General features: G+C 55.2%; 2 protein-coding genes across 10 annotated transcripts in view; both read right to left on the reverse strand.

Annotated features, from left to right (window-relative positions):
- Positions 1-39: 39 nt before the first annotated feature.
- On the reverse strand, positions 40-6,421 carry CORO6 (coronin 6). Of its 7 annotated transcripts, XM_051810008.1 has the most exons (12): positions 6,315-6,421; positions 4,095-4,294; positions 3,338-3,460; positions 2,770-2,899; positions 2,507-2,688; positions 2,265-2,384; positions 1,919-2,038; positions 1,417-1,521; positions 1,193-1,338; positions 1,058-1,115; positions 746-976; positions 40-631 (listed from the first exon to the last, which is right to left on the reverse strand). In XM_051810008.1, exons 2-12 carry the CDS (start codon positions 4,290-4,292, stop codon positions 509-511), a joined length of 1,536 nt encoding a protein of 511 aa, XP_051665968.1. In that variant the 5' UTR covers positions 4,293-4,294; positions 6,315-6,421; the 3' UTR covers positions 40-508. The 7 variants fall into 7 exon arrangements, with proteins under 7 accessions (XP_051665968.1, XP_051665962.1, XP_051665963.1 ...); XM_051810002.1 differs by lacking the exon at positions 1,919-2,038; XM_051810003.1 differs by lacking the exon at positions 2,265-2,384 and having other exon boundaries at positions 40-628; positions 6,315-6,420.
- A 1,780-nt stretch (positions 6,422-8,201) lies between these two features.
- Positions 8,202-26,079, reverse strand: part of SSH2 (slingshot protein phosphatase 2) — a 95,179-nt gene continuing 77,301 nt past the window's right edge. For all 3 annotated transcript variants that reach the window (XM_051809858.1, XM_051809857.1, XM_051809859.1), the window contains 6 exons: positions 25,929-26,057; positions 23,193-23,239; positions 21,647-21,793; positions 20,818-21,018; positions 15,609-16,452; positions 8,202-14,329 (listed from right to left, as the gene is read on the reverse strand). In XM_051809858.1, coding sequence (XP_051665818.1) covers positions 12,389-14,329; positions 15,609-16,452; positions 20,818-21,018; positions 21,647-21,793; positions 23,193-23,239; positions 25,929-26,057 — 3,309 coding nt within the window. In that variant the 3' untranslated portion in view covers positions 8,202-12,388. The remainder of the gene's footprint in view (positions 14,330-15,608; positions 16,453-20,817; positions 21,019-21,646; positions 21,794-23,192; positions 23,240-25,928; positions 26,058-26,079) is intronic.

A 26,079-nucleotide genomic window follows, 5' to 3' on the forward strand; every position in this document is an offset into this window, starting at 1 on the left:
GGCATGGTGGTCCCTCGTCCCCAGTACCTGCCACGTGGCCAAGGGTGGCTGAGCCCTTTATTAAAGGGGTCCAGGAGCAAAGAGCTGGTTGGGAGCACCTGCCGAGGGGGCGATGGGGCAGGGGGAGGTGAGGGGGTGATGGGATGGGGATGTAGCACCGTACCCAAGCACATCCTGGCCAGGAGGGCCTGGCAGCTCCCCATCCTGGGAGGATGCTGGTGCCCAGCGTGCAGGTCCCCACAGAAGGATGCTTGGCAGCCCCAGCCTGCGGGCACTGAAGCGGGACCCCCTTGGGTGCTGCAGTGGGGTGCCCAAATGCTGGGGCACCCCAGGAGCAAGATGCAACTGATGCTAGTGGAGGGGGGGTGTCAGGGTCCGACCTCCTCCCTGCCCCTTCGTCTCCTGGGGAAAGAACATGGCTCTGGGCTCCTGCCCAATGTGGGGACTTGGCTTTAATCCCCGGCAGGCCGGGGCAGTCCTTGCCCTGCCCGTGGCCTTGGCCACCGCGCTAGTCCGTGCCATTGGTGAACTGGCAGAGTTTGTTCTCCAGGTCGGAGATGCGCTTCTCCTGTGCTTGGACCATCTCCTTCAGGGCACGGATCTCCTCCAACACCTCCTCCAAGGCTGGCTGCTGCAGGGAGGGGAGACACAGGGTCACCAAGGAGTCAGTCCCCTCTGGCCCCTCCAACCCACCCTGGACAGGGGGACAGCCCTGCTGCCATGTCCCTGTCCTCAGGACACTCACAGAGAAGTCAGACTCGCAGGTGGAGTGGCTGCGGCGGGGGCCTGGGGGAGGTTTGCTGTCCAGGATGTTCTTCTTGACCACCTTCAGCTCTCGGTTCTTGATGGGGACGTACCCGTCCCGCAGCGAGATAAGGATGGGCTCTGCATCCTTCCCCGACAGCCACTCATCTGCCTCCAGGGCCGGCTCGGGGCCTGGTGTGTCAGGGTACAGGTCATCCTGGAAGAGGTCTGACTGTGGGAGGGAGAGACCAGAGTGAGACATGGAGTGTCCCCCCCCCAGACCTCCCATCTCCCCTGGGCCCCCCGAGCTCACCTTGCGTGGCACCGTCATGACGATGGGCTCACACTTGCGCTCATGGAGCTTGAAGAACCTGAGTGGGGCAGAGGCAATCAGGGTCCAGCTGAGCCCCTGACCCCTCTGGCTCCCCCCAGGCCCCCTTGCTCTCACCTGGCAATCTCACACTTGCTGACATCCAGCCCACGCTTGGGCATGAAGCCCATGCCCCGCTGGGGCTCCTTGCTGCTGTAGGTGTTCAGGTAGTGCACGTAGGGTGCCTCGTCCGTGATCTCAAAGTACCGGATGCTGCTGTCACCCTGTGGGTGTAGGGATGGGTGTCAGCCAGCCCCCCCGAGGGGGGGTGGCATGGAGGTGCACCCTGGGTGGGGGGTTACCTTCCCGCAGAGGTAGACAATGCTGGAGTCGGCGTCGTAGAAGGGTAGAAGGACCCCGTTGCTCGTGTCCATCTCCTGCAGGGCGATGGGCTCCTCAAAGTTGTTCTGCGAGGCCGCAGTGGTGGAGGGGTGTGAGCAGTGGCCACAAAACCCCCACCCTGGTTAGTCACACACATTAGCCACAGCACACTGGGGGACAGGGCTTGTCCCCCTCCCTGGGGTACACAACCCCCGGGCAGGCAGCTTGGCATGCCCCACCCAGACCCTCGTCCCACTCCTGTTTACCTGCATGGCTGGGTACCCCCCAGCCTGGCTGTACCCGCCTCCCCCAGCACTCCCTGCCTCCCAGCCCCCTCCCCACCCCAGCACAGCACGGCACACTTGGGAACTTGGCATCTTTTGGAGGGGGGATGCTGCAGGCACCCCATCTTGGGGTGGGGGAGGGTGGCAGGGGGTTGGGGGGGCCAAGTTCCCGGGGCAGCACTCCATGCGGCCTCGTTACCGGGTCCCACAAGCCCAGCTCCCGCTGGCTCATTCTGGTAAAGCCCGTGGTAAAGATGTGTCCTTCCCGTGTGAAGATGGCCCGCACGGGCCTCAGCCCTTCGTGGGGGGCAAACCTCTCCTGGGGGGGAGGGAGGACAGTCAGCATGGGGCATGGGAAGGGGGGGGAAAATGGAGGGAGTCCAGATCTGTCCCCTAAAACAGCTGTTGAGTCCTACTCCAGGGGAGCACACGATGCTCCCGGGGTACATGCGCTGCCAGAGAGTATCCCCAGCACCCAAAGCATTCCTGGCTGGGCTGAGCTCTGCAAGGTCGGTGCTGGCTGGGCGGGAGCCACCGTCTCGTACCAGGTCCCAGAGGCCCAGCTGCCGCTCACTCATCTTGCTGAAGCCAGTGGTGAAGATCTTGCCATCGGCCACGAAGATGGCGCGGATGGGGCGGGTGCCGTCGTGCGGTTTGGTTTTCTCCTGCGCCGGCGTTAGCGGGTTAAACCAAACACAGAGACGCGCGGTGTGGGGGTTAGTAGGGTCAGGCAGGCACCGAGGGGACCCCACGGTGGGCTGGGGGGGGACACGGTAGGAGCACTCACCGCTATGATCTGCTGCTTGCGGGGGTCGATGACACGGACCTTCTTGTCCTTGCAGGTGGTGACGAGGAGGCTGCCGTTGCGGTTCCAGCCCACGTTGTAGATGAGGTCAGTGTGCATGTCATCCAGCGCCAGCAGCATCTCCCCCGTCCCCACGTTCCAGAGGATCACCAGGTTGTCACAGCCTGCAGACGACCGAGGGGGCAGGTGCTGTCACCCCACGGATCCCCTCTGACCCCGGGGAGGGCAACCCGGGACCCCCTTACCTGCGCTGAGCAGGACGTTGCGGGCGGTGGGGTGCCAGGAGATGATGCTCACCCGCTTGGAGTGTCCCTCCAGCGTCACCACTGGCTCCGTGATGTTGCGCACGGGGACATAGTCAGGGATCTGCCACACCTGGGGGAGGGACAGAGAGCGGGATGTTGGGGATCACCCCGCATGTGAGGGCTAAGCGGATGAGGGCCTCAGAGCCAATTAACCTCATCGTTAATCTCGGCTCAGCCTGCAGGGAGGGTGGCGAGGAGACTCCAGAAGCGCCTCCATCCTGGGGTGCATCCTCAGCATTCGGGGTGCTGGTGGGCACAGGGCGGGGGGCATGGCCGGGGCGCAGCCCTCAGCCCCCCCCAGCTATTCCTGGGTGCTGAGTCGCCAGGGTGGGTATATTTAGCACAAACTGCTGCATCATGGAGCGAGCAGCCGCCGCCAGCGCGAACGCATGGCACCGGGGCTAAAAATAGGCCAGTGACACTCCGCAGGCAGCGAAGGGGGGGGGGAATGCTCTGCACCGCTCCCCCAGCGCCCGCTGCCCCCCCCACTCGGGGTCCAGCCCCTCACCATGACGGTGGTGTCCTCTGAGGCACTGGCGATGACGTTGTCGTTGTGGGGACACCAGTCGATGTCCAGCACGGGCGCCGTGTGTCCCGTCACCAGCGGGTGGTTCTTGTCCACCCGTCCTGTCTGCAACGTTGAGGTGTCAGAATGAATCTCCAGAGGCTGGGGGCAATCCTGCCAGGTGCCCTGGGAAGCCAAGCCCAGCCCAGCCAGGGGTTGTGGCACAAGTAGGGACATGCAGGGGATCCCTGGCGGTGGCCAGAGATTTGCACCTGCCTTGAAAGGGGGAAACCGAGGCACAGAGGGGGAATGGGGTTCACTTGGCTTACAGCCCCATAGGAACACAGAGGGGAACAATGTGCCCCTGAGACTGGTTTGTGTCCCTTCTGATGGCATGGAGGGGCTGGGGACCCCCGTTCCAGTCTCTCAGCCAGGGTTGGCAGGGCAGACCCCACCCCACTGAGTGCTGCTCCATGGGCATCATGCGTCCCTGAGGAACTGGGGAGAAAGCACCTGGGGATTTCCCACATCACCTCAGTTACCCCTGGGATGTTACTTTTCACAGGTGCTGATGATCAGCCAGGCTGTTTTTGCCCTGAGCCCCCACGTGAGGAGGGGCTGTTGGGGCAAAGCTGGGGGGCTCTGGGGTCACCCAAAAGCAACACCCACCATGCAACCCCCCAAAAGCAACACCCCACCAGCATGTCCCCCCCAGTATATCCCAGGGAGGCAGCCAGACCTCAGCATCCTCCCCACTCACCTTGGCAAGGGGCAGGACAATGAAGGCCCCCCCGCCACCAGACTCCACAATGATGGCCACAAACTTGGGGTTGACGGCACAGAAGGAGCTGTCACATGTCACCTTGGAGACACGGATGTCCTCGTACATCTGGTCGGCCTTCACCGGCTGCCCGAAGACGTGGCGGAACTTGCTCTGGCGCACCACGCGGCGGCTCATGGCTGGGGGGCACAGGGTCAGGCAACCACCTCCCCACCCTGGCACAGCATGGAGGGGTTTTGATCCCCTCAGACCTCGTGCTCCGAGTTACACCCTCTGCCCTGGGCACAGTGAGAAGCCTGGGAACACCGAGGTGGCCGGGGGTGAGGATGCAGGATGGTGCCTGATGTGGCCCCGACCCCATGGCAGGGACTGGAGGTAGCCCTTGTGCAGGGATGTGGGGGTGCTGCAGGTGCTGAGGGTGGGCAGCTGGTGGCCAAAGCCACTTGACACTGAGCAGGGACACAGCTGTGCCATGATGTGCAGGTGTGCCATGTGCTACCGCTGTGCCATGTGCCACGGCTGTGCCATAACCCACGGCTGTGCCATAACCCACAGCTGTGCCATAACCCACAGCTGTGCCATAACCCACGGCTGTGCAATGCTCCACAGCTCTGTCATACCCCACAGCTGTGTCATGCCCCATGGCTGTGCCACGTCCCTCAGCTGTGCTGTGCCCCGTGGCTGGCACTGGGTTTGGCACATGAGCAGCTGCAGTAGAGAAGCAGGCTTGAGGGGACTTTGGGGTGGACCTGTGACCATGCACCGGCTCACAGCTTGTCCCCTTGTATCCCATCCTGCACTAGTGAGGCTGCCTGGCCTGACCCAGCACCCAGGAGGGAGGCTGTGCCTCCAGCGTTGCCTGCTGGTGGCTCACACGTCCCTCCGTGGGCCCCTGTCCCGTGGCTCCACATGTGCCACCCACTCTGCACTCCTACCTGGGCAAGGGCTGGACTTGGCATAGCCACACAGCCCCTGGGCACACCGGAGCCTGGAGGAGCCCCCCATTCTCAGCATGGCTCTGGTGGGGTCTCCAGCCTTTAGCCACAGCTGGGCATGCTGCCCATAGTCACCCATCACTCTCCACAGCTCTGCTGCTCCAGGGACCTGCCCAGGGTGGGCACTGAGACACTCAGGATCCCGAAACCACTGGAGCAGGGGCTCTGCAGCACTCGCCACTGGCTGCCCTGGGGACTGCCCTGGTTCTTTTGGGTCCACAGCCATCGCCAGAGGCCACATCCAGCCACCAAAATGCAGCTGGAGGGCCAGGTACCACTGTTCCCAGCCCACGGAGCCGGTGTGGGCAGAGGCAGGAGCAGATCTGCTCCTCCTTGTTCCAGGAGGTAGCTTTTGGACAGGGCACATGCAGTGCCCAGCCAAGCTACATCTGCCCAGTCCCTGGGTGTTCCCGGAGTCCTCATGGCACTTCAGCATCATCCCTGGCCCGGCTGAACGGGTTGGAGCTGGGTGCTAAGGGACCCTGAGCCCAGCTACCAAGGGGGGCTGGACACTGGCACCGCTGGTGTCACCCCCATGGTCCTGAGCACGGTCTCCGGCCCTGGGGAGGAGCTCTCCGGGGATTTTGCAGCACGTCAACCACTGCCAGCGGGAGCAGAGTTTGGGGTGTCAGCATGCAGGCTAAGGGGGGCCAGCCAGGCTGGCAGGGCAGGGTGCAGGCAGGGTGTGGGGTGCAGGTGAGGGGCAGATGTGGAGCAGGCAGAGTTGAGCAGGGTGCCGGCAGCGTGTAGGGTGCAGGCTGGGTTGGGTGGGGTGCAGGTGAGGAGCAGGCAGGGCTGAATGGGGTGCAGGTGGGGTGCAGGCAGGGCGCTAGCAGGCTGCAGGCATGAGAATTGGGTGGGGTGCAGGCAGGGTTGGATGGGGTGCTGGCAGAGGGAGATGGGGTGCAGGTGGGGTGCAGGCAGCATGAAAGTGGGGTCAGGCGGGGTACGGGTGGGGTGCAGGCGGCGTGCAGGCAGGATACAGGCAGGACAGCCCCGCTCCCCGCTCCCGGCCGTGCCATTACGTTGCCACAATTGAATCCGCAGCGGCTGCTCGGGAACGACCAGAGGTCACTGTCCAAATATAGCCATCTCCGCCGGCGGGCGGCGAGGGGCCGGAGCCCGGGGGGCTCAGCCCCGCTCCCCGCGTCCCCCCGTCCCTCCCCACCGCGGTCCCGCCGCCCCCCCCCCGCCCGGCTCCCACCTGCGCTCGGCGGCTCCTCCGCGCCCGGGCGCGCCCGGCTCGGCTCCGCGCCCCGCTCGGCTCCGCTCCGCCCGCTCCGGCCCCGCTCAGCCCCGCTCCGCTCCCCCCGGCCCGGCCCGGCCCCGCTCGGCTCCGCTCCGCCCGGCTGGGCTCGGCTGGGCTCGGCTCGGCTCGGCCCCGCGCGGTGCCGCTGCCGCAGAGAACAGCTGAGCCGAGCCGGGCGCGGGGCCGGCACAGCCCCCCCGCGGCGGGCACCGGAGGGGAGGGGAGGGGGGGCCCGGCCCGGCCCCGCCTGCCCCCGCACCCTGCCCGGCCCCCCGCTCTGCCCGCGGGGATGGAGGCAGCCCCCGCACAGCCACCCCACACTCCCGCCCCAAAAGCGGGGGGGACCAAGGGTGCCCGCAGACCCCCCGGCGCGGTGCGTGGGAGCCCCTCTGCCCAGCGGTGCGGGGGTCTGGTGGGGCAGGAGAAGCCCCCTGAGTCTTCTTAAAGCACTGGGGGAAAACGAGGGGAGGGTCAGCTTCGACAGCCCCAGGCTGCCAAAATCCCGGGGGTCACCTCTGCCCAGGGCTATGACCCTGCCATGGGTCCCCCGCACCCCGGAGCCAGCCCAGCACCACCGGGACCATGACCATGGGCTGCCCCTGGGGCTCCCAACACCCACGGCACCCCATAGTGTCCCCACCTCCCCCAGGAGAAAGGGATCTGCAAACCCACGGAGTGAGCCCACGTCAGCCCCAGCCCAGGACGGCAGGATGGTTGTACAGGCACATCCAGAAGCCAGATTTGGGATTTAGTGAAGCTCAGCCCCGGAGGGATGCCCTGGCCCAAGGGGATTAAGGGATTGTAGGGCTCAGGGACCAGAGGGAGGGGAGCGGTGGTTCCTGGAAAGGCAGCAAAGCCCTGGACCCTACAAGGGCACCATGTGGAGCTGGACGAGCATTGGCTGAGCGGGCAGGAGGGGGCAGCTGGCAAAAAGGCAGGGAAAACGTGACATCCTTGTTCACCCGGCCAAAGGGGTGGCAGAGAGGGATGGAGGTGCAGAGGCACCCCTTGCCTGCCCCGCCCCACCATGGCCCTGGCTCATTCTGCCTTTGGGGATGGAGTGAGACCTGTGTCCCCAGCTCCAAGCCACATCCTCAGCAACTGGAGAAAAGGCCATGGGAAGCCTTTCCCCAGCTGGTGCTGTGGGGAGCAGGAAGGAAATGGGCACCCTGGAGACACTGCCAGCCCCACAGCAATGGCCCTGCACCCCTGGCCCCACACCCTGATGCCCTGGCCCAGTGGGAAGCTTCCTGGAAGATGAGGCTGAGCCCGAGGGATTTGGTGCTCTCAGCATTCCCTTGCTCACAGCAAGGGCAGTGGGAGCCCACAGAGACTCTCGTGCCACTTTCTTACCACAACGGGACAGAACAGTGTGCAAAACCAACTCACCCAAGATGGGCTGTTTCCCAATGAAAAGATCCACTCATGCCATGGTTATTTGGTGCCTGGATTTGGCTCAGCTCCTTGGCCAACCATGATGGGTCTGGTTCGGTGTCCAGCTAAAACCTCACATCCTCCTTGGAGCTTAAACCCCAGGACCCTCCCCACAACTCTGCCTGCAGCAGTGCAGGGAGGTCACCCACAGCATCCCAACAGCTTTACATGCACAACCCCTGGTACCTGTCCTGCAACTGCAGCAGGATCTGGAGGTACATCTTGCTTGGAAGCACAGTTCCATCACTTGGGACAGGACAGACCCGTCCTCAGGGTCTGTCAGGGGATGTAAGTGAACAACCCCACTCTGGCTCCCCAGCTTCCCACCGCTGCCCCGTGCTCTGAGAGCAGCACGGATCACTCCTCACCCCCAGCCCTGATCCCCCCAAACAAGGCCACACACCCACGTCATCTTCAAAATAAAGTTTTATTCATTCGGTAACAATAACATTGAATCTGCACATCAGTGCACAAGTTCACATTTAAAAACAGCTGAGCACATCGGTCATAGAGTCTTTAGGGGAAAAGGGGACGATCCCAGCCACCAAGGAAGATCCAGGAGGGGCAGACAGAAGCGCTCCCCTCCCTGATTTGCAACCCCACCACCAGCTGCCCGGCCCTGGGCGATCCCTACAAACCAGCGCACGGACGTCACATCTCCATAAAGGAAAATAAAAGGCACTGGCACCTTCTCTTGTGCCAACAGAGATGTCAGCAGCGCGGGCTGGCAGCACCTCTGGCGGCACTGCCGGACATTCCTGCGCCAGGCCAGAGCCTCTGCCCCGTGCCAGCAAGGGCTTGGGGGTCCCTCCCTTAGGGAGAAGCGGGGGGGCCTTGCGTGGAGCCAGGACCAGATTAAGGCAGGATGCACCGTGCGGGGAGCAGGGACCTGCAGCGGGTATGGCTTCCTCCTGCCAGCGGGCCGGGAGAGCTGCGAGGCTCTTGGAGCCCCCTGGGCAGGTGCAGTGCACCGGTGCCCACGGATTCCAGGCAGCTCACTCCTTCCAGGAGGTCCCCGGAGCAGCTGGAGCTGGGGCGGGTTCCCTTCCACCAGGCCTTTGCTGGCAGACGGACACGGAGCCAATCCCTGCTCTGTTCAACATCCAAGTGACCCCGAAGCGGCGTCACCTCCTGCCACCCGCCGGGACCATGCCCCAGGAAAGGGCCAAAAGGGGGGAGATTTGTACATGTCACAACTTCTCAAGCAGACCAGACACACACACACACACACACACACCACCGAGTGCAACAGAACGCAGTGTAGAACCAGTTTCACGCACACGCAGTCCGTTTGTGCAAGGCTCACACGTTACAGTACGGCCGAGACGGGAGGCGATGGCTGGGATATTGTACAGGAGTCAATGTAAACAATAAAGCGTCCTCCGAGAGGCTTCGCAAGAGACCAAAGAACAGTTGCTTTGTACAAAAATGCCCTTAAAACGCGTTTTCTCCTAAAACCCCTCCGTCCGCGAGGCTTGGCGGCTGCTGAGCACCCTGGAGGTGCAGCTCCTTGTGGTGCCCTGCAGGGCACAAGCAGCTCTCATGGGGTGGTCACGGGAAGCAGGAGCGAGTCACCACCCTCCCATGAGCCACCAGCATGGAGAAAGGGACAACTGTCCCCAGGCAGAGACCTCTGATGCCAGGGGCTTGGTGGCTTCATTGCCCAGACACTGGTCAAGGAGGTTCAGGCCCCTCCAGTCTGCCCCCTTCCTGCCATCCTGCTCAGAGCCTCCAGACCTCCAAGGCCTTCATCACTCTGCAAGAGAACCACCATCCCTGACTCCCTCTGCCTGTCCACAGCCTTCCCAGAGAAAAACCAGTTGTGCTGGGCCAGAGCCCAGGACAAGGGGACAGCAAAGCACCTCCCTGCAGGGGCCTCTGCCCCTTCGCTGCTCTCCCCAGCTGAAGCACCCAGAGAGCAGCTGAGTATTGGAAGGAAGCAGCATTTCTGGTCTGCATGGAAGACCCTTCCTAGAGGGCATTTCTCCTGAGATCAAGCTGGGCAAAGAAACCCAATCCTCTTCCTCCTCCTCCTGCCTTCTTAAGGGAACAAATTTTACAGAGGGCTTTCCCCTCCCCAGCAGATCCTTGTCACCAGGACACGCTGACAGCCAAGCTTGCTCCCTCCAACGCAGGGCAGGCTTGGTGGCAACCCATCCCTTCCGCCTGCAGAGGGGCAGGCAGGCATGTCCTTGGGGCCAGGAACAGTGGGCAGCAGGGCCTGGTGATGTTTGTGGGGGAGGCAAGGACTGAATCTGTCCTTCACCAGATGACATGAGCCACTTGGCCTTTGCACAGTGTCCGCCCAGCTCCGGAGCCAGCTGGAGCAGGCTAGGAGAAGCCACATGTCTTTCAGTGTCCCAAAGAAGTAACTGGCCTCCCAGGCCAGGGGCTTAGGTGACTTCTAGTGACTGAAATGGCCTGGGGCGACGTGGTATTTGACCCCAGACAGGGCTGCGCTCCAGCCCGCAGCGAGCACGGGCAGCAACATCCTCCCAGAGCTCAAGCTCCATGGAAAGGGAGGGACAGTGCTCGTGGCTGCTGGAGCACAGACCAACTCACAGACCTGTGCCCGGGCTGCAAAGCAGCACAGGAGGATCCCTGGGAGCTACAGCAGGGCAGCAAGGTGGGATTACCTTGCCAACTGCCAGGCTCTCCTCTGCTGCCAGCTGAGGTGTCACAGACACCCCTCTCCCAGGGCAGGCACATGCTGCTTCCCAATACTCCCCAGCACTCCGGTGCCGGGCACTCCTCTCCAGCTCAAGATGAGTTTGTCCCATCAGAGTCTACAAGGCTCTGCAGCATCAGTGCTGCTTTCTAGGTACAGCCTTGGCTGCTGCTCCTTCCACACCGTGTCCTCTCCATGCTGGGCTTCAGCAGCTGGAGCCATTCTGCATCTTCCCTGTGCTTCGTTCCTCCCCGGAGGGCAGGTCTGGGTCCAAGCCAAGCACCAGCTCAGACAGGACCTGCCATGGGACTGCAAACAGGACCCAGAGCTCCCCTGCCATGGCCAAGTGCCTTTCCCTCTGCTCCTACAGCACAGGGACAACTTGCTGATACATGCAGCTGGAAAAGGAGGACCTTTGATTTAGCCAAACTGCTCAGAAATCACTAAACAGTTTGCTAGAATTTGGAGCAGACCCTTCCAACACAGTTTCTCCAGGGAAGCAAGAACCTGCAGAATGGCTTGGAACCTGCTGACAGCTTTCCACATCTGACTGGCACTTCTGTAACCCAGCTTCCAGCAGGAGGGAGACAGGCAGAGACACAGTGCTCCTCCCACAGTGGGATAATGGGGGTTCACACAGGACCAAAGGAGAAGGGACACATTTGGCAAAGGCTGGCATCGAGGCTCACTTTTGGAAAGGGAAGACAGCTTACAATGTCAAATCCACTCCCATGTCTGTGCAGATCACAATGAACAGCACTGAGTTTGAGTCAGGTGGGTTTGTTTTCCAGTTTACAGAATGCAGTCTTGCCCTTTTTTTTTTAAAAAAAACCCATAGAAACAACAACAAAAAACCCCCCCTCATATAAATATCATATATACAATTTAGGCAAAAAAAAAAAAAAAAAAAAGAAAAATTCCAGAAAACATCTTCCCTCTGGGTCAAGAGTTAGGAGTGACAGCAGAGAGGACAAAGCTTTGCATTAAGGGCAACAATTGTTGTGTAACAATGGTAACAGGTTGAGGTTTGGGAGCAACCAGAAATGCCTGTGAGCACAGTAGAGGGGAGAGGAAAACTCAGGCAGCACGAGAACAGCTTTTGGGCAGAGGGGAGGCAGCAGGAGGGCAGAGGACAGATGATATGGCCATGAACTTAGAAGGCCCACAGCAGTATTCAAGTAATGGGAGGGTTAAAACCCTAATGAGGTGTTTGTTTTAAAAGAACACGCTGGCTTTGGGGGGAGAGGTGAGCTTGGCAGCTCATGGAGGAGCTCTGCCCCACCTCACCACAGAACAGGGCTCTGTGTGCCCCATGGCAGGTGAGGAGTGCAGGTCTCAGTGCTGCCCATCCCTTGGGAGGATTTACCCCTGTGTGCTCCTTTTTGGGAAGCACCAGCTGAACTGAGCCCGGGGGGGGGGGTTTGTCCTGAAGCAGCTTTGTGAGGGACCTGCCAGCATGGTGGAGTTCCAGTTTGCAGAAATAAAAGGCCAAACAAAGGGACCTTGGCACAGCCTTCACATTTACGGGGGCTCCCACCCCACTAACTGCCCAGCACCATTTCAAGGCATGGGGAGAATTCAAGTTAGGAACTAGGATCTGGTTCTAAGCAAAACTCCACCTTGCCAAAGCTAGCCAACATCAATTTTCGCATGATAAAGGTGTTCTTTTAAAACAAACTAACAAAAAAAAAAAAAAAAAAGAACATTTGAGGTTATCTGAGTTAAAAAACTTAAAAAAACCCAAACAGTCCTGCAGTCAGAGTCACACACAGAAGAACCAACCCACACCTACATGCGCCAGGAACAGTAAAATGACAATATATATAAAATTAACCAGTAAAGTGCATGTTCCTTATATTACACCTTCCCCTTGTGTGAAAGCAACACCACGGGTTCTGAGTAAGAAATCACAGCCAAGGGCCCGGGATCACATCGTGTTGTAGAGGGGATTGGTTGTCCGCTTTTTCTCATTGGTCTTTTTGAGCCTCCTCAGAGGGTGAGTTCTCCCGTGCTGCTGCCGAGGTGCGACAGCCAGACCTTGAGCTGGAGACAAGGAGTCCAGGACCTGCACCTGGAGCAGCGGAGGACCCTCCTCGGAGCTAGTCCACGTCGGATCCGTGCTGGAACACAAACTCTGCTGGCTGGAGCCGCACTCTTTGGCGTACTGAGCCAGCGGCCTCTCCACCGGCTTGCTCTGGGCAATGCACTCGGCTGTTCTGAGCTGTTCCACAAAATGCTTAGTGGGCTCTGGGGAGGAAAGGCGATGCTTTCCACACGTGCTTTCTGAGCCCCTCTCCAACCTTCCCTCGCAAAAGCCTCGACCGAGGGCAACGCAGGTGAGAAGCACCGGGTTGGCATGGGAAGAGGCCGAGGCAGACTCCCTCTCGCACAAGTCGTCCTTGGAGAGGTCCAGGCAGTCCAGTTTGGCCAAGGATGCCGAGCGTTTCATGTGGGAGGGTGTGGTGAGCCCCGCGTGCCGGATCCGAGCCTCTATTTCCTTTGCTCGCTGCTTGACCAGCCCGGGGCTGCTGCTGCGCTCCTCCACACTGCGGCTGCTGGGGCTGTGCGGGAGGCTGTAACACAGGAACGAGATGTCCAGAAGGTCCATGTTTTCGGCATGCTGGCTGGTGAAGTCCTCCCTGCTCAGCTGCCTTGAGACGCTGTCACCGCCCCCGCAGAGAGGTCTGGGTCTGTCCCTGAACAGCAGAGTCGTGTCTCCCTCGATGCCACACGGCATGACTGGCTCATCGTCTGTACCCGTGCTCTGCTCAGTGACACCTTCCAGGTGGATTACATAGGGATAAGGAGAGCGGTCGAGGCTGGCTGAAGGTGTAGAGGTCACCTGGGCAGAGGGAGGGGCAGCACTGAGGTGAACAGATAACCCAACACCTTCCACGCTGGGGCTGCCCGCAGTGAGGGGGGCCTGCTCGCGTACCGCGTGCTCCGGCGGGGGGAGATCCGCCAGAGCTCTGAGACAGGTTGGAGCCTCCTCCAAGCACACTGAAGGGTTCAAGTTTTCATCTAAAGATGGGATGGCCGTGGCCAGCCAGCCCTGCTCACAGCTTGTGTCAGGGTGCTGCTCTGCAGACTTGACCATGGGAGTGTATTCGATGATTTCGACTCTCTTTGGGAGGAGAGAGGGCAGGGATGGCTCCTCCGTCCCATCAAACGAGACCACTGTCCTGCCCTCCTGCCCCAGGCTGGGCTCTGCAGCAGGGGGGGTGAGGGGTGCAGGCAGCTCTGCCCCAGGAGGCAGCAGAGGCTCCTCAGTGCCCGGTGTCTGCGCCCTGTCACCCTCCGGAGCCAGCTCCAGGGGCGGCTCCTCACTCTTCCCCCGCGGCAGGAGCTCGGCAGCAGGAGAGTCGTTCCTGGAGTTCTTGCGGGTGGGTAAGGTGCAGATGGGGGATGTGTGCTGGTGCTCCTGCTCCTGTCTCAAGCGCTCCTCAAACTCCAGCGTGGCTCGCCGGACAGAGCCGGGGCACCACTTGGGCTCAGGGTTGGTGGAGCCACGAGGCTCTTGCTGCTCCCCCGCAGAGCCACTTTCCTCCAGCTCTGATTTACCAGATGGTTGCAGGGAGGGGGCAGCTTCTTCCTCAGCCAGCAGAGGGTCCTTCTCCTTTTCCTGGTGTCCAGCACAGGCTCCTTCACTCTGTTCCACCCTTTCCAATGCCCAAATGGCCTCCACTGGCAGGTCATGCACCGTGTTCCTCTTTGGTGTCTGGCTGAGGTTGGCTGAGCCCTCTTTCTGCTGGGCAGGTCCTGCTCCCTGGTTGATTGACTCGATCTCTGTGATAATTTCCTTCACAGAAATGGCATTTTCCGAGTGGGATCTCGTGAGATGACCTGCACTAGGCAGCTCAGGGACCTCCTGCAACACACAAACAGGAAAATTACAAAGTGGATCAGCTCTGCTAACACAGCACAAACAGCAGCAGCTTAAAGGAGACAGGGGTACACATCCCAAAGGAACAAAAAAGCATGTGCCAGTGTGTGGAGATGGATCACGAGAGCAGTCATCACTAATGTAGATGCATTAGTGCCTCTGGGATTGAATTTAACATATTCTAGGCTGGATTTTGACTAATTTCACTTACACTGAGATTTAAGAACTTCTATTTAATCATCACAAACTCCAAGGAAAATTTAGCCTTTTCTTTTTTTTAATAAAGAAAAATCCAGCTAACAAAAAGAATCCTAATGCTGCTAAAAGTGCAGTTCTGAACTGAAAATATGAGAGATTCTGCTCACGTACAGAGCAAACAGAAGTACAGCAAAAAGAATGACCAAGTGCTGAAATGCTCTGGTTTCCTGGAGGAAAATGGCCAGAGAGGCTCCCCATCCCCACAGACACTGCCAAATCACTGGAGAGAGCGTTGCCCTATTATATTTGGAAGAGCCTTATTGCCTCACATGGAGATGGAAAGGATTCAAGCAATGCAGCGTGGAATTTAAATAAGAGAGGCTCCCAGAAAACGATGGCCCCGGACATCATCAATCCCTGTGAGAGTCCTGGAGGCTGAAAAGCGATTACCTAAATTTAGAGGTTACTAAATTTTGTTCAGGACCATCTCTCTATTCAGGAGAGAAGTGAGCCATGACATGCCCAATGCCATCACTCTAGATCTGGACAGGCTCATTTCTTCCTCCAGCAGTGGAAGCTGTACATCTGCCTTGATTTACTACCCCAGTGCTGGTGCTTCTCAACCAGGGAAAGGCACTAGTTTTGCCCCATTCTTTGGTGGATTTCTCAAGTCAGATAAATATCCGTGCAGGTTTGGGACATTAGCTGGGTTTGGCTGTGCAGGGTCCAGCTGTATTAGTGGGTCAAATCCCACCTTTCTGCTCTCCTGATGCAAAATTCAAAAATAAGTTTCTCACGAGAACAGCACAGCAGGTCAGGTCAAGGTCAGCTCAGCCAGTGCCCTGCCAATGCCAGCAAACTGATGTTTAAGGAAAAAGTGCAGAAAAGGGCAAGTATCTAAAAGTGAAGGAAGAGTGAAGCATCCAGCAATCCTTTCCCAAACAGCCACCCTGTCCAGTGAAAGCAGGGCTAGAAAATCCTATCCACAGCACCCCCTACAACAGGAGAACTGCCCAGGGATAGGTTTGAACAGCAGTTCCTAAAAAAACAAGCACGTTATTTTAACCTTTTGTTGTTCTTCATCTGTGGAAGAGTCATCTGATGCCTGAGGAGAGTTTCCAGGGCTGTTCCTTCGAGCATCTGCACCCCCATCAGCAGCAGGTGGCACTTCCAGCACAGGCACCCTGGAGACCCCGTTCCTTCCACTCCCTTGCTCCTCCGGCCTGGAATGGGAGCAGGTGCGTGACCGGCTCTCCTGGGAAAGCTCCACAAATTTCTCCAAAGCGCTGAAGAAATCGATCCTGTCTGTACTGAGGTCTGTCCCTTGGGGCTGAGGATTCTGCTGGAGACTTGGGGAATTTTGGTTTGGGGATTGAGGAGAGTCTTTTAAGCATGAAGTGAATTCTTCCATGGGAACCAAGTGCACGTTCATATCAGGCTTAAGGGCATCTTTTTCTAGATCGTCCACTGTCAAATCAGGAAACTCCGTTATTTCCAAGGGGTGTTGGAGTTGCATTAAGGCCTCAGAAGAATGGCAGTTATCAGGGGGGACAGAGTCTACACAACACCCCGTCGTACAACCATTGATATTGTTCAGGTTCAGCTTGTCCTCCATCTGCTCAGCGTGGAAGTCTCGGCATGTAAACTCTAAGTGGATCCTTCTCTCCTTTGCACACACATCCTCGATCATGTTTGTGTCCTCTGGAGGCTGCTGCTCCCTGTCCAGCTCAGCTGAGTAGATGGGAGACATGGGCTGCTGGTTGTCGTTGGTCTTTGCCTCCGAGATCTGGTCGGCTGAGGTGGTGATCTCCTTTTTGTTCAGCTCCAGCCCAGACTTGCAGATGGGCTCGTGGTGATCCGAGAGGTCGCTGTCGGAGTGCGAGCGCCACAGTTTGTTGTGCCGCTGTTTGCTGCGGGCAGGGAAAGCAAATGAAAACACTGAGTAGTTTTCACGTACCAGACTCAGACCCACCTTGTTCTAAGGGGGTACAACCTACAGGAAAAGACATGCCAAGTAGTGGAGTCATTAACCACAACTGCAGCTTCACCACAACGGTTCAGGGTCAAACCTGCTGCTGGAGAAGTTGGTCCGATAACGAGTCACCTTCCAGGAGCTAAATCCCATGGCTCTATTCTGTTCCACACACCCCTATTCCCCCGCAGTGTTGGATCAGTCCATTCTACAAATGCAATGTTTAATCAACTATTTGGGCCTTTCTCAGCCAGGAGGCATTTCCCATTTTCTAGCAGGTGAGCCATGACCAGAAGAGACAGGATCCCTTGTCCTGGATGCAAGTGGGTGGCAGACACTGAATAAAGTCCAATTTCTCTTATGGTTCCTTCTTTTGAGTAGCTTCAGTGATCAATAACTGGCTCTGGTGACCAAGGGCTGGGGTGGGGTGAGTGGGCGTGGGCGTGTGTAAAACGCACAAGATATCCTCAACAGCAAACAAACAGCCCAAACCACCACCCACCTTCTACAGGAAGGAAGCTCAAGAGTTCTCCCGCTCTTGGAAAGCCCCTTTAGGAAGGCCTGAGCAACTGCCAGTGGCATTGCATCACCCTCTTCATCTCCACCTGCCAAAAACCCCAGCCCACACACCCAGGCTTACAGAGAGCCCCGGAGGTAACTTCTCGCCCTGAGACCCCAGAGCTACCCCAGTCTGCCAGGGTTTGCCGAGTGGCCACGGCGATGTGCTTCCGCCCACTGCCCCTAGGAGGAACACAGAAACCACAGAAACCTCCTTGGATCTGCAGGAGACCTTGCAAAACCCCTCAGTACCTCACTAGCGCGAGCAGGCGCTCCCAGACACATCCGCTGGCTGCAGTAAGTTAATTAACAGATGCTATTGAGCTAATTAAAATGTGTCAGTGTAGTTGTGGGTGCCCAACAGCTAAGGAGAATAATCCATTGCAGATTTAGCTTTCCAACCCCATAATCAGTGACAACCTTCACGTGTGACACAGGGCAGAATCAGGTCCTTTCAGAGGAGAAGAGGGTCAAGATCAGAGGCCAAATACACTGCTCTGGGTGGCACGAGCTCTCTATTGGGTTTTGGAGCACAGTTTGACACTGGCAGCAGGAACAGGCTTCTCCTTGAGGCAGGTTCTTGCTGGGGCTCTGTATGGGGTGTCAAAGATTTCTGCTGATATAACCCCAGGAGCTGCTGATGTTTTTACAGGGCCCTTCAGTGCTCAAACCCAGCTCCCTGTAGCACATCTGATTTCAGAAGTCAAAAATGCCCTTGTGTGTGAGCAAACCAAACTTGCCTGGCACCAATCTGAGAATCAAAAGAGATGTCAAGCACCAGTGGGAGAGGTGTGCTGTGTTAGCTTCCAACCTCACACTTCCTCCAGTCTTACAATGTGCAGGAGGTGCCTGAAGCAGGGTCAGAGACCAGGAGCCCACGTCCCTTCCTAGAGGCCACAGCCACCTCTTGACTTTCCTGGGCAACATTCCTGGTGCTTGGGCCCACGCCAGCTTTAGACCAGGAGCCCCCCACACCTCCCACCAGCTCTCCAGGCTCAGATATAAAACTGCTGTTGATTCACAAGCTGCACAAGGCACGGGAGATCACAGACACTGTTTTCCTGTAACTTATCCATAACTAATAACAGAAACAGGCTTGGCTCAGCCTTGCTGTGTTTATCAACAGAGGGAGGGGACAGTTTAACTAACCCCAGGAAGTATGACAGTCCCAAAGAGCAAAACATGCTTGTTGTTGTGACTAAAAGCAGGCAGGGGGTTTTCATTTTACAGCTGGAAAACATATCCCAGTTGCTGTAACCCCAACACAAAACCGTAACTAGATAGTGCGAGCACATGGCTGCCCTCACATACCTTCCCCCTGAAATCGGAGCAGTCACATGAGGGTCAATCTGTTGTGGGGTTTTTTTTGTTGTTTTTTTTTTGTTTGTTTTTTTTTTTTACCTGTCCCGGAATACCACAGCAATAAACAAGGCAGCCAGAGGCCAGAGGGCAAAGATAAATAACACAGAGAAGAAAGATGAAAAAAAAAAACAGTTTGGAGCTGAGAGAGGAAATAAAGAGGGATCATTCCTGCAGCACGTAGGGGCCATTCCTTGCTTCAGTGAAGCTTCATTTACTGCAGGCTTTTTCATCCTACACAGATGTAATGCACTGCTCTTGCATTTTTTAAAGCCTCACAAGTAATCCTGTTTGTGCCATTGTACAGGGACCTGCCGAGTAGGTCAGGAGCAGTGGTGTGCTTCAGTGGGAGGGGAGCCACACACCATATAAATGATGGCAGCAAGAAAGATTTACCTCTGAAAAATACTAGAAAACAGGGAAAACAATAATCCATAATCAAAATGTTTGTAACAGTGTGGCTTTGCAGGTGCACCAGACTGGCAGATTACCTAAACCAACCCCAGCAGGGCTGAGGGTCTTTAAAGATCACAGAACATTCTGACTTGGAAGGGGCCCACAAGGATCTTCAAGTCTATCTCTTCAGTGAATGGCCCCTCCAGGGATTGAAGCTACAACCCTGGCACTATTAGCACCAGGCTCTAACCAACTGAGCCAATCTCAGGTCATGCATATGAGACACCACCTGCTCCCAGCCCAGGGCTCCTCATAGGTGTTCACCAACCTGTTATTGGTGTGTTTTTCACATCTAAAAAGGTTCTTTTTCTCCATCCAGTCCATCCCAGTGAGATCTAATTTCCAAGTCTGCTCAGTGCTGGTCAGGTCATCCCTAGCTCAGAGTTAGCACTGACCTTTAGTGACTGGTGCCAGCAGCATGTTTGGTGTCACAAGGCACCAAAGGAGGTGTAGTGTCTGTCTCAAAGGGTTTCAGTCCAGAAGAGCATGATTTTTAAAAATATCTATTCCACTGTCATCTATCCTGACACTTGATAATACTTGGCTGCTTTTAGAGAGAAAGAGGGTCATTATTGCAGTCAGTGTTTGAGGAACAGGGGGAGAGGAAGATGGGCACAGGAAGAGGTGGGGAATGAAGATCTTGTGGATGCACCAGGTCAGGGAATAAGCTGGGAGGAGCTCTCAGGTGGCTAATCTGTGCAGAGAGGGAAAGAGGAAGCACACTTCAGTGATGGGGGAGATTACACCAAAGGTTTGGTGTAAAAACTGGGAGTCCAAACCTGGCCCAGCAGAAAGGACAGTTGGATTGCTGGGAGCAGGTGGAGAGCAAAGAAGGAAGGATATGTCATGAGAATGGAAGTGAAAAGAGGTATTTGTAAGTGGGTAGAACAGACATGAAGGGACAAAACCAAGCAGGGGACAGAGGTGAGAAGCATGCCCTAAAGGGAGCACCTGAGTGCCCGAGCTGCTGTAAAGAACAGCATACAAGATGTGCAGATGTGGCACTCGAGGACAAGGTTTAGTGGTGGGCTTGGCAGTGGTAGGGTATTGGTTGGACTCCATGATCTTAAAGCTCTTTTCCAATCTAAATGGTTCTACAATAAGCAGGCACCTTCCAACAGCACCATGAAGCATCAAAATTTACTATTTACTTTGGTCCAAACCTGCCAAGAGCCACCCCCCGTGGCAAGAGGCTCAGCTTGGGTAATTCTGCTTGCTGCAGATCTGCTCCCTGGAAAAGCACACCAGGATCCCAAACAAAACACCGTAATCTGGCAGAGCAGAGTATCACTACCTCCTTCCAGCTGATCACGTGAAGACATTGCTTAACACAGCTTAGAAACATGCAGTATTTATGTCTTTTTGCTAGTCAGGTGATAGGCTTGGGATTACAACACACTTGCCCATACCCAGGCCCAGCTCCAGACCAGCTTCAGGACTCCAGGCAGGAATAAACACCACTGTTGCAATGCACAGAACATCCTGTCCCCTCCCCTCACACCAACACTTACCAAAGGGATCTAAATAAAACCAGACCAGCTGCTGAGGAGGGGCATGTTCAACAGGGAACTGAGAGGCTGCAATGGAGACAAAGTGAGTTCCCTGCCAAGTGATGTTACAAGCAATAGGGACATCATTTATCTCTGCTGGAGTCTGCACAGCTCTGAACGCTGCACTCGGATGGCACTTCATAGGATGCTACTCTCCAAAAGACTTACATCCCAGAAGTCAGAGAGCCTCCTAAAAGCTCTTTATTACACCTGTTTTCCCAGGCTCAGCTGAGACAACCCACAAAAACAGAACACTGTCATTCCCAAGACGATCCCGAGCTTACATAACAGCACGATGGAATCTCTAATTAAAATAACGGAGTCAGCCACTTAAGCGTTACGCCTCAACGTGGATAATCAGGATCATTCCTTCCACTCACCTGGCCAGCAGGATCCCTTGGTACTCCTCCAGCTGCCGCATGAAGCTGGGGTTGGGCTTGGTGACGGTGCGTCGTTCCTTCACGTAGTCGTACGCCCTGTCCAGGTTCCAGCCGTACTCCTTCATGGCATAGGCGATCACCGTGGATGCTGAGCGGCTCACTCCCATCTTGCAGTGCACCAGGCACTTAGAACCATTTTTCCTGAAGCAGAAGAAAGACAAAAAGAGGATCATTAAACATAAAAACGTGGTTTCTGAGAAGCTTAAGAAAACAGCAACTTCTTTGTCAGAGCATTATCAAACGCATTTTCAACTCTCTGGCCACAGATGAAGTCTGGGATGTGATCTGATAATCCAGTTTACAAACTAGAGCAAGACCCACAGAGACAGTGAAGAACAAGGTCTTATTAATATTCTTAACAGATTTTTTTTACAACAGCTCTTCTGAAGCTGTTATTGCCAAGTGGACAATCATAGATTTATGAAGGCCTCTAATTATTTCAAATAAAAAGAGCACCTATACTACAAACATGGTGTCACAGTTTAGAAACACATCCCTGGAAGCTACTGAGCAGTTCAAGGAAGCCTCTAGTAGAGACATGTTCTTCTACTGCACACTTCTGACAGCATATTATTAGGTTTGTCAAGTGGCTGAGCGAGACCAACATTGCCTTAACCCTCACCTAGCTAGGAGACAGAAAACTACAAAATGAAAATGTTTTGATTCTAGGTAGGTAAGAAGGAAAAGTAGTTATGAAAATCAGCAGGAAAATACAAAATGCTTAGTATACATCTCCTAAATGTGTGGGTTCTGTCCGGAAAAGACTTACTTTGCCTTGGAGATGAACTTGTAGGTGTCATTCCAATAAGCCAGAAGATCTGTTGCTTCTTCATCATAAACCCGAATATTGTGGTATTCAAAGAGCCCAGGGAAGAAGTTGTCTATCTCTCGAGTCACATTCAAAATATACCTCACCCTGCATGGAAACAGAGAGAGAGAAACACAGCAAGTTCAGAGAGATGTCACAGTGCTCCACTGCCCTGCCTGGCTTTGCAAGGTCCATTTGAAAGCAGTCTTGAACAAACTTCCTGGGAAACCAGGAATTAATGTAAAGAAGCAGCAACCAGCACAGACAAAAGGTTTTGCTGAGCAGTTTAGAGCCTGATAACAGGGTTGCCATCCACGCTGAACAGAAACTTCCTCTGCACTATGTCAGGTAACACTGCCCACCACCTCTGTTCTCCATGTCAGCAACACTTGAGTCACAGGAGCCCCAGCACGGACTTTTCAATCACATTTTCTTAAAACCCCTTTGTGAATCTCTTCTTCTGCTCCATCAAAAACACAGGAAGATGGAAGACACAAGCTCTTAAGTAACACCACAGCTAAATAAATGCATAAAATAACTACAGAGAGATGTAACAGACAATAAACCCTTGGGGAAGATTTATTTCTTATCCTTAAATTTTCTGGAAAGGAAACTGCTTGAGAAAGCACATGGTATTTATGTATACTACATTCAGTATTTTGAGCCCTGAGGGTTACTCGTAAGATGCTTATGAAATGCACTCATGCTGGGATATCAGACAGAACAAGGGCACTGCAAGGGAGTGACATCCCTTTTTCCCAAGCAGGTATGAGATTGCTGGCAGCCAAGTAGGACCAGCTGGACTCAAGGAAACAGCAGCAAACCCTGAGCTCAAGAAGAGGAGTCACTTTTGCCAGGCTGAATTTCTGTGGTACAGAAGTATGTTATCAACTCAGCAGCACGATTACTTTTTTCCACTGGATTGGCACAAATAAGCCAAACCCATAAATAACGGTTTAATTGTGAAATCTTAGTGCTTAGTTCCACCTGGCCCTAGAGAAGGACACTAAGCTTAAGCTTGAAAGGTAGAATGGGCAGGAGCCAGAGGAACCCATCAGTGCTCAGCTTGAGAGCTACAGGACTTTACTTCCCACTGGGCCCCACTCAAAGCAAGGAATGCTCTTTTCCATATTTTCCTTCCTGCCGCAGTCCAGAGGTCCAGACTCCGAAGTGCCTCCGTAATCAGTCCAGAACAACGGGCTGGGGCCGAGGGCACGGAGCCAACTATGGTCAGTAATTGTAGCTTTTTACTACTTATAGCTGTGAGATTGCTGCCTTCCTTTGCTCTTCTTGGGGACATTAGTCAAGGTCAGGGAGGAAGGTTTTTGTACTTTAAGGGTGCCTGTTTGCGGGACATGGAGCCTGCAGGAAGCAAGAGCCTGTTTGGATCTGTAAACCCCTCAGTAAGACTGAGGTTACACACAGCAGGTATGGAACAGAGCTTGTTGCTTAGACAAGTGTTAAGGCCAGGCTCTTGCTTTTAAGCTGATGGCCTGAAGCTACTTACCCTCTGTTCTGCAAGTCTTCCAAATTGGAGGCGTTCCATTCTGAGCCCTGCAGGGAGAAGATGCAAAGGGATACATCAGGCAGCAGGAAGGCATGGCCAGGCAACTGGTGGAGGGGAGATTGCCACCACTGAACTGGAGGAGGAAGCTGGCCAGCCAAGTGCTGGATAACTGGGCGTGTTTTGAGTACAGGGGTACAGAGAAGAGTGGTAACAGGGCTGATGTTCAGCACCTTCCCTCGCCCCATTAACCAGACCTCTTCAGAAACAAGAAGCAGCTCTGCAAAGCAGGAGCCCAGCACCATTTGCTGGCACTTCCTGCAAACTGCTGACTAATCAACCTCGGCAAGACAAGACACACTCCACCCTTTCCCTGGAGGCTGCTGCCAGCTCTGCCCCACAGAAGAGAAACTGCCTGCATTTAAAAGCCATCCAGGTGCTCTTTATACATGAAACACCCATCTCGCACATCAAAGGCAGCAACACCATAAGCTCACTTGGGTTACACCTCTTCAAAGGCTGAGTGAGCAGAGAAATGAACACTTTTAACCCTGGCTAGCTAACCCCTCTTCTCTGCAGCACACACAGGGCCTCCAAGTTGCTTGCTTCCTGCTCAAACACAAACCTGACTGAGGACAAAACCACTCTTCCTTCAAAATTTAAGGTGCACAAGCATCTGCTTTCCCAGCTTTAAAATGGTTCCCAAATGGAAAAACGGTTCAGATAGAGCAAGCAACAGGGATCCAGGCAACAATACCATCAGTGCAGAACAGTCCTGCTCATGGCTGCTCCCATGGGGAGCACATTGCCCCAGGGCCAGGAGAGGCACAGCCAGGCCCTTGGAGCACACCCACCATCAGCCGGAGAGCGAGAACGTCCCAGGCCTGCAGCAGCAGCAGTGTCCACCCAAAGGATGAGTTGCTGCTTGCCCAGAAAGTCTGCACAGGCACCCCAAGTCTGAGATGGGGGAGCTCCAAGAGCTCTGACTCACAGACACACACTCACACCCCGGGCAGCCCTTGCAGGCAATTCCAAGCACTCCCAGTCTGTTCAGGAGAACACCCACAGGAAAGGGCCAGGGTACTGTTCTGGTAGCTACAGGGGACAAGTCTATGGCTTTTTCTTGGCATTTAAGGAATACAGAAAACAAAAAGCAACTGGTTCTTCCAAAACTGAACTACTTCCTAAGAGAAATCATCGTAATGAAGACACCATTCAAGGGTTCAGCATAGATTTGAGCAGAACAAAGGGGCAAATATTACATGCCATGGTAGCCCAGATTTCAACAGAATCCATTGCCTTCAGCCACAGATCAGGTCAATCCCAGCACAGTCCAGAGCTGTGCTTGATCTGAAGAAGGACTATATGGGTTCTTGCTATCTGCCAACGTATTTTGATCACATTTACCCAAGCCCCCCAGACTTCATGTTGTCTCTTTCTAGACTAGCAAGAATAATTTAAATCAGGCCTGGGAACCACCAGTTTCCACAGGTAAGGAGAACAGTGCTTTAGGGGTGAAAGCCTTTTCTCCTGTCCTTTGATCCACAATTACCAACATCATCAAGTCTCTCATTTCCTGCTTAGTTGTTTTAGCACTCCCAAAGTGGGATCCCACAGGGCTCTTGCCTCCACTTGGAAAGGAACAGCTCCTTGCCTTCCAGAGCCCTCAGAGGCAACAGACACGCTCCTGAGTGAAGGTGGTGCCCAGCCCCAGCAGCACTGCTCCTCACTGCAGCAGCTGCTTTGCAAATACTTCTGTTCCACACATTAGCCGTGGCTCTTCTCCTTGGTGCTGCCTCCAAGCCTTGTTTTAAGGTCTTCTTCCCATTAAATGCACTCAGAGCCAAGACTCCAAGCCCTGAAGGGGACCGAACTGCCTGTACAGCTTTTGAACAGCACCATAAGCCTGTAACAGGTCTCTCTCTCCTTATAACACATAGACTGCAAAAAATAAAAATCCATTACATCGTAGGTACTTAAAGTTTCCTGGCTCTACCCCAGCGTGATATCCTGGGAGTGCTCACGTTAACACACACCATCCCTTCTGAGCTGGAGACTGGGAGAGGCCCTCTCCACTTGGAAAGACCAGCTGGTCCAAGAGGAATGGCTTTGTGTAAAGCTGAGCCAACCTCACAGGCTAGACAGCCCAACCAAACCCGCGTCCGTCGCTCCGGGGCTGGGAAATCCACCGGAGCACTGACTCACCAGAAGGAGCTGCAGCAATTAGACAGGCCCCAGCAGCAATGAAAGGCAACTAGGCAAGCAAAACATTAAACAGCAAAATGTTTACGTTTCCTTAAGTGACTTATCTCCAGGATTCTTTGTTAGGCTCCTCTGTTCTTCCTGGATCACACAAACTCAAGAGTTTTCCATGTTACAAGAGCGTCATTCCACCTGAATGTCACACACATATAATGCAAGAACCAGGGGTGTGGGTACCCTGGAGAGTTAAAGCCACACAACTGGCCTTATATCAATGGAAACAGCCCTGAAAAAGTTAGAATTAAGATTTTTTTCCCTTCCATCCTCTAGTGACAGGGTCTACAGTTTGGCAAAGTTTAGTACAGCTGAAAAGCCAGGTTGCTCTTGTTCAGCAGCACTAGTGTCTTGTTTAAGACAATGTGACCCCAGGATCTACCATCTCCCCTTCAAAAGTCCTTTAACTTCCTCCAGAGGCCCCTGTGTCAACCAAGACACAGAGAGAAGTGTTAGGAGTGTTGAATTCACTGTTAGACTTACCAAAAAGACATGATCAAATATCTGCGTGGGGCTGTCCATCTGCCCGAGGATCACTATCATTTCATTGTCAATGAACTCTTTGAACTCCCGCAGGTTACACACCATCTGCATCTCCAGCTCGGTGCGTATCTGCATGGAGAGGAGGGACACA

The sequence above is a fragment of the Manacus candei genome, unplaced genomic scaffold, assembly GCF_025592945.1.
Source record: "Manacus candei isolate 608988 ecotype Guabito, Panama unplaced genomic scaffold, ASM2559294v1 h1tg000076l, whole genome shotgun sequence".
Taxonomy (NCBI): Eukaryota; Metazoa; Chordata; class Aves; order Passeriformes; family Pipridae; genus Manacus; species Manacus candei.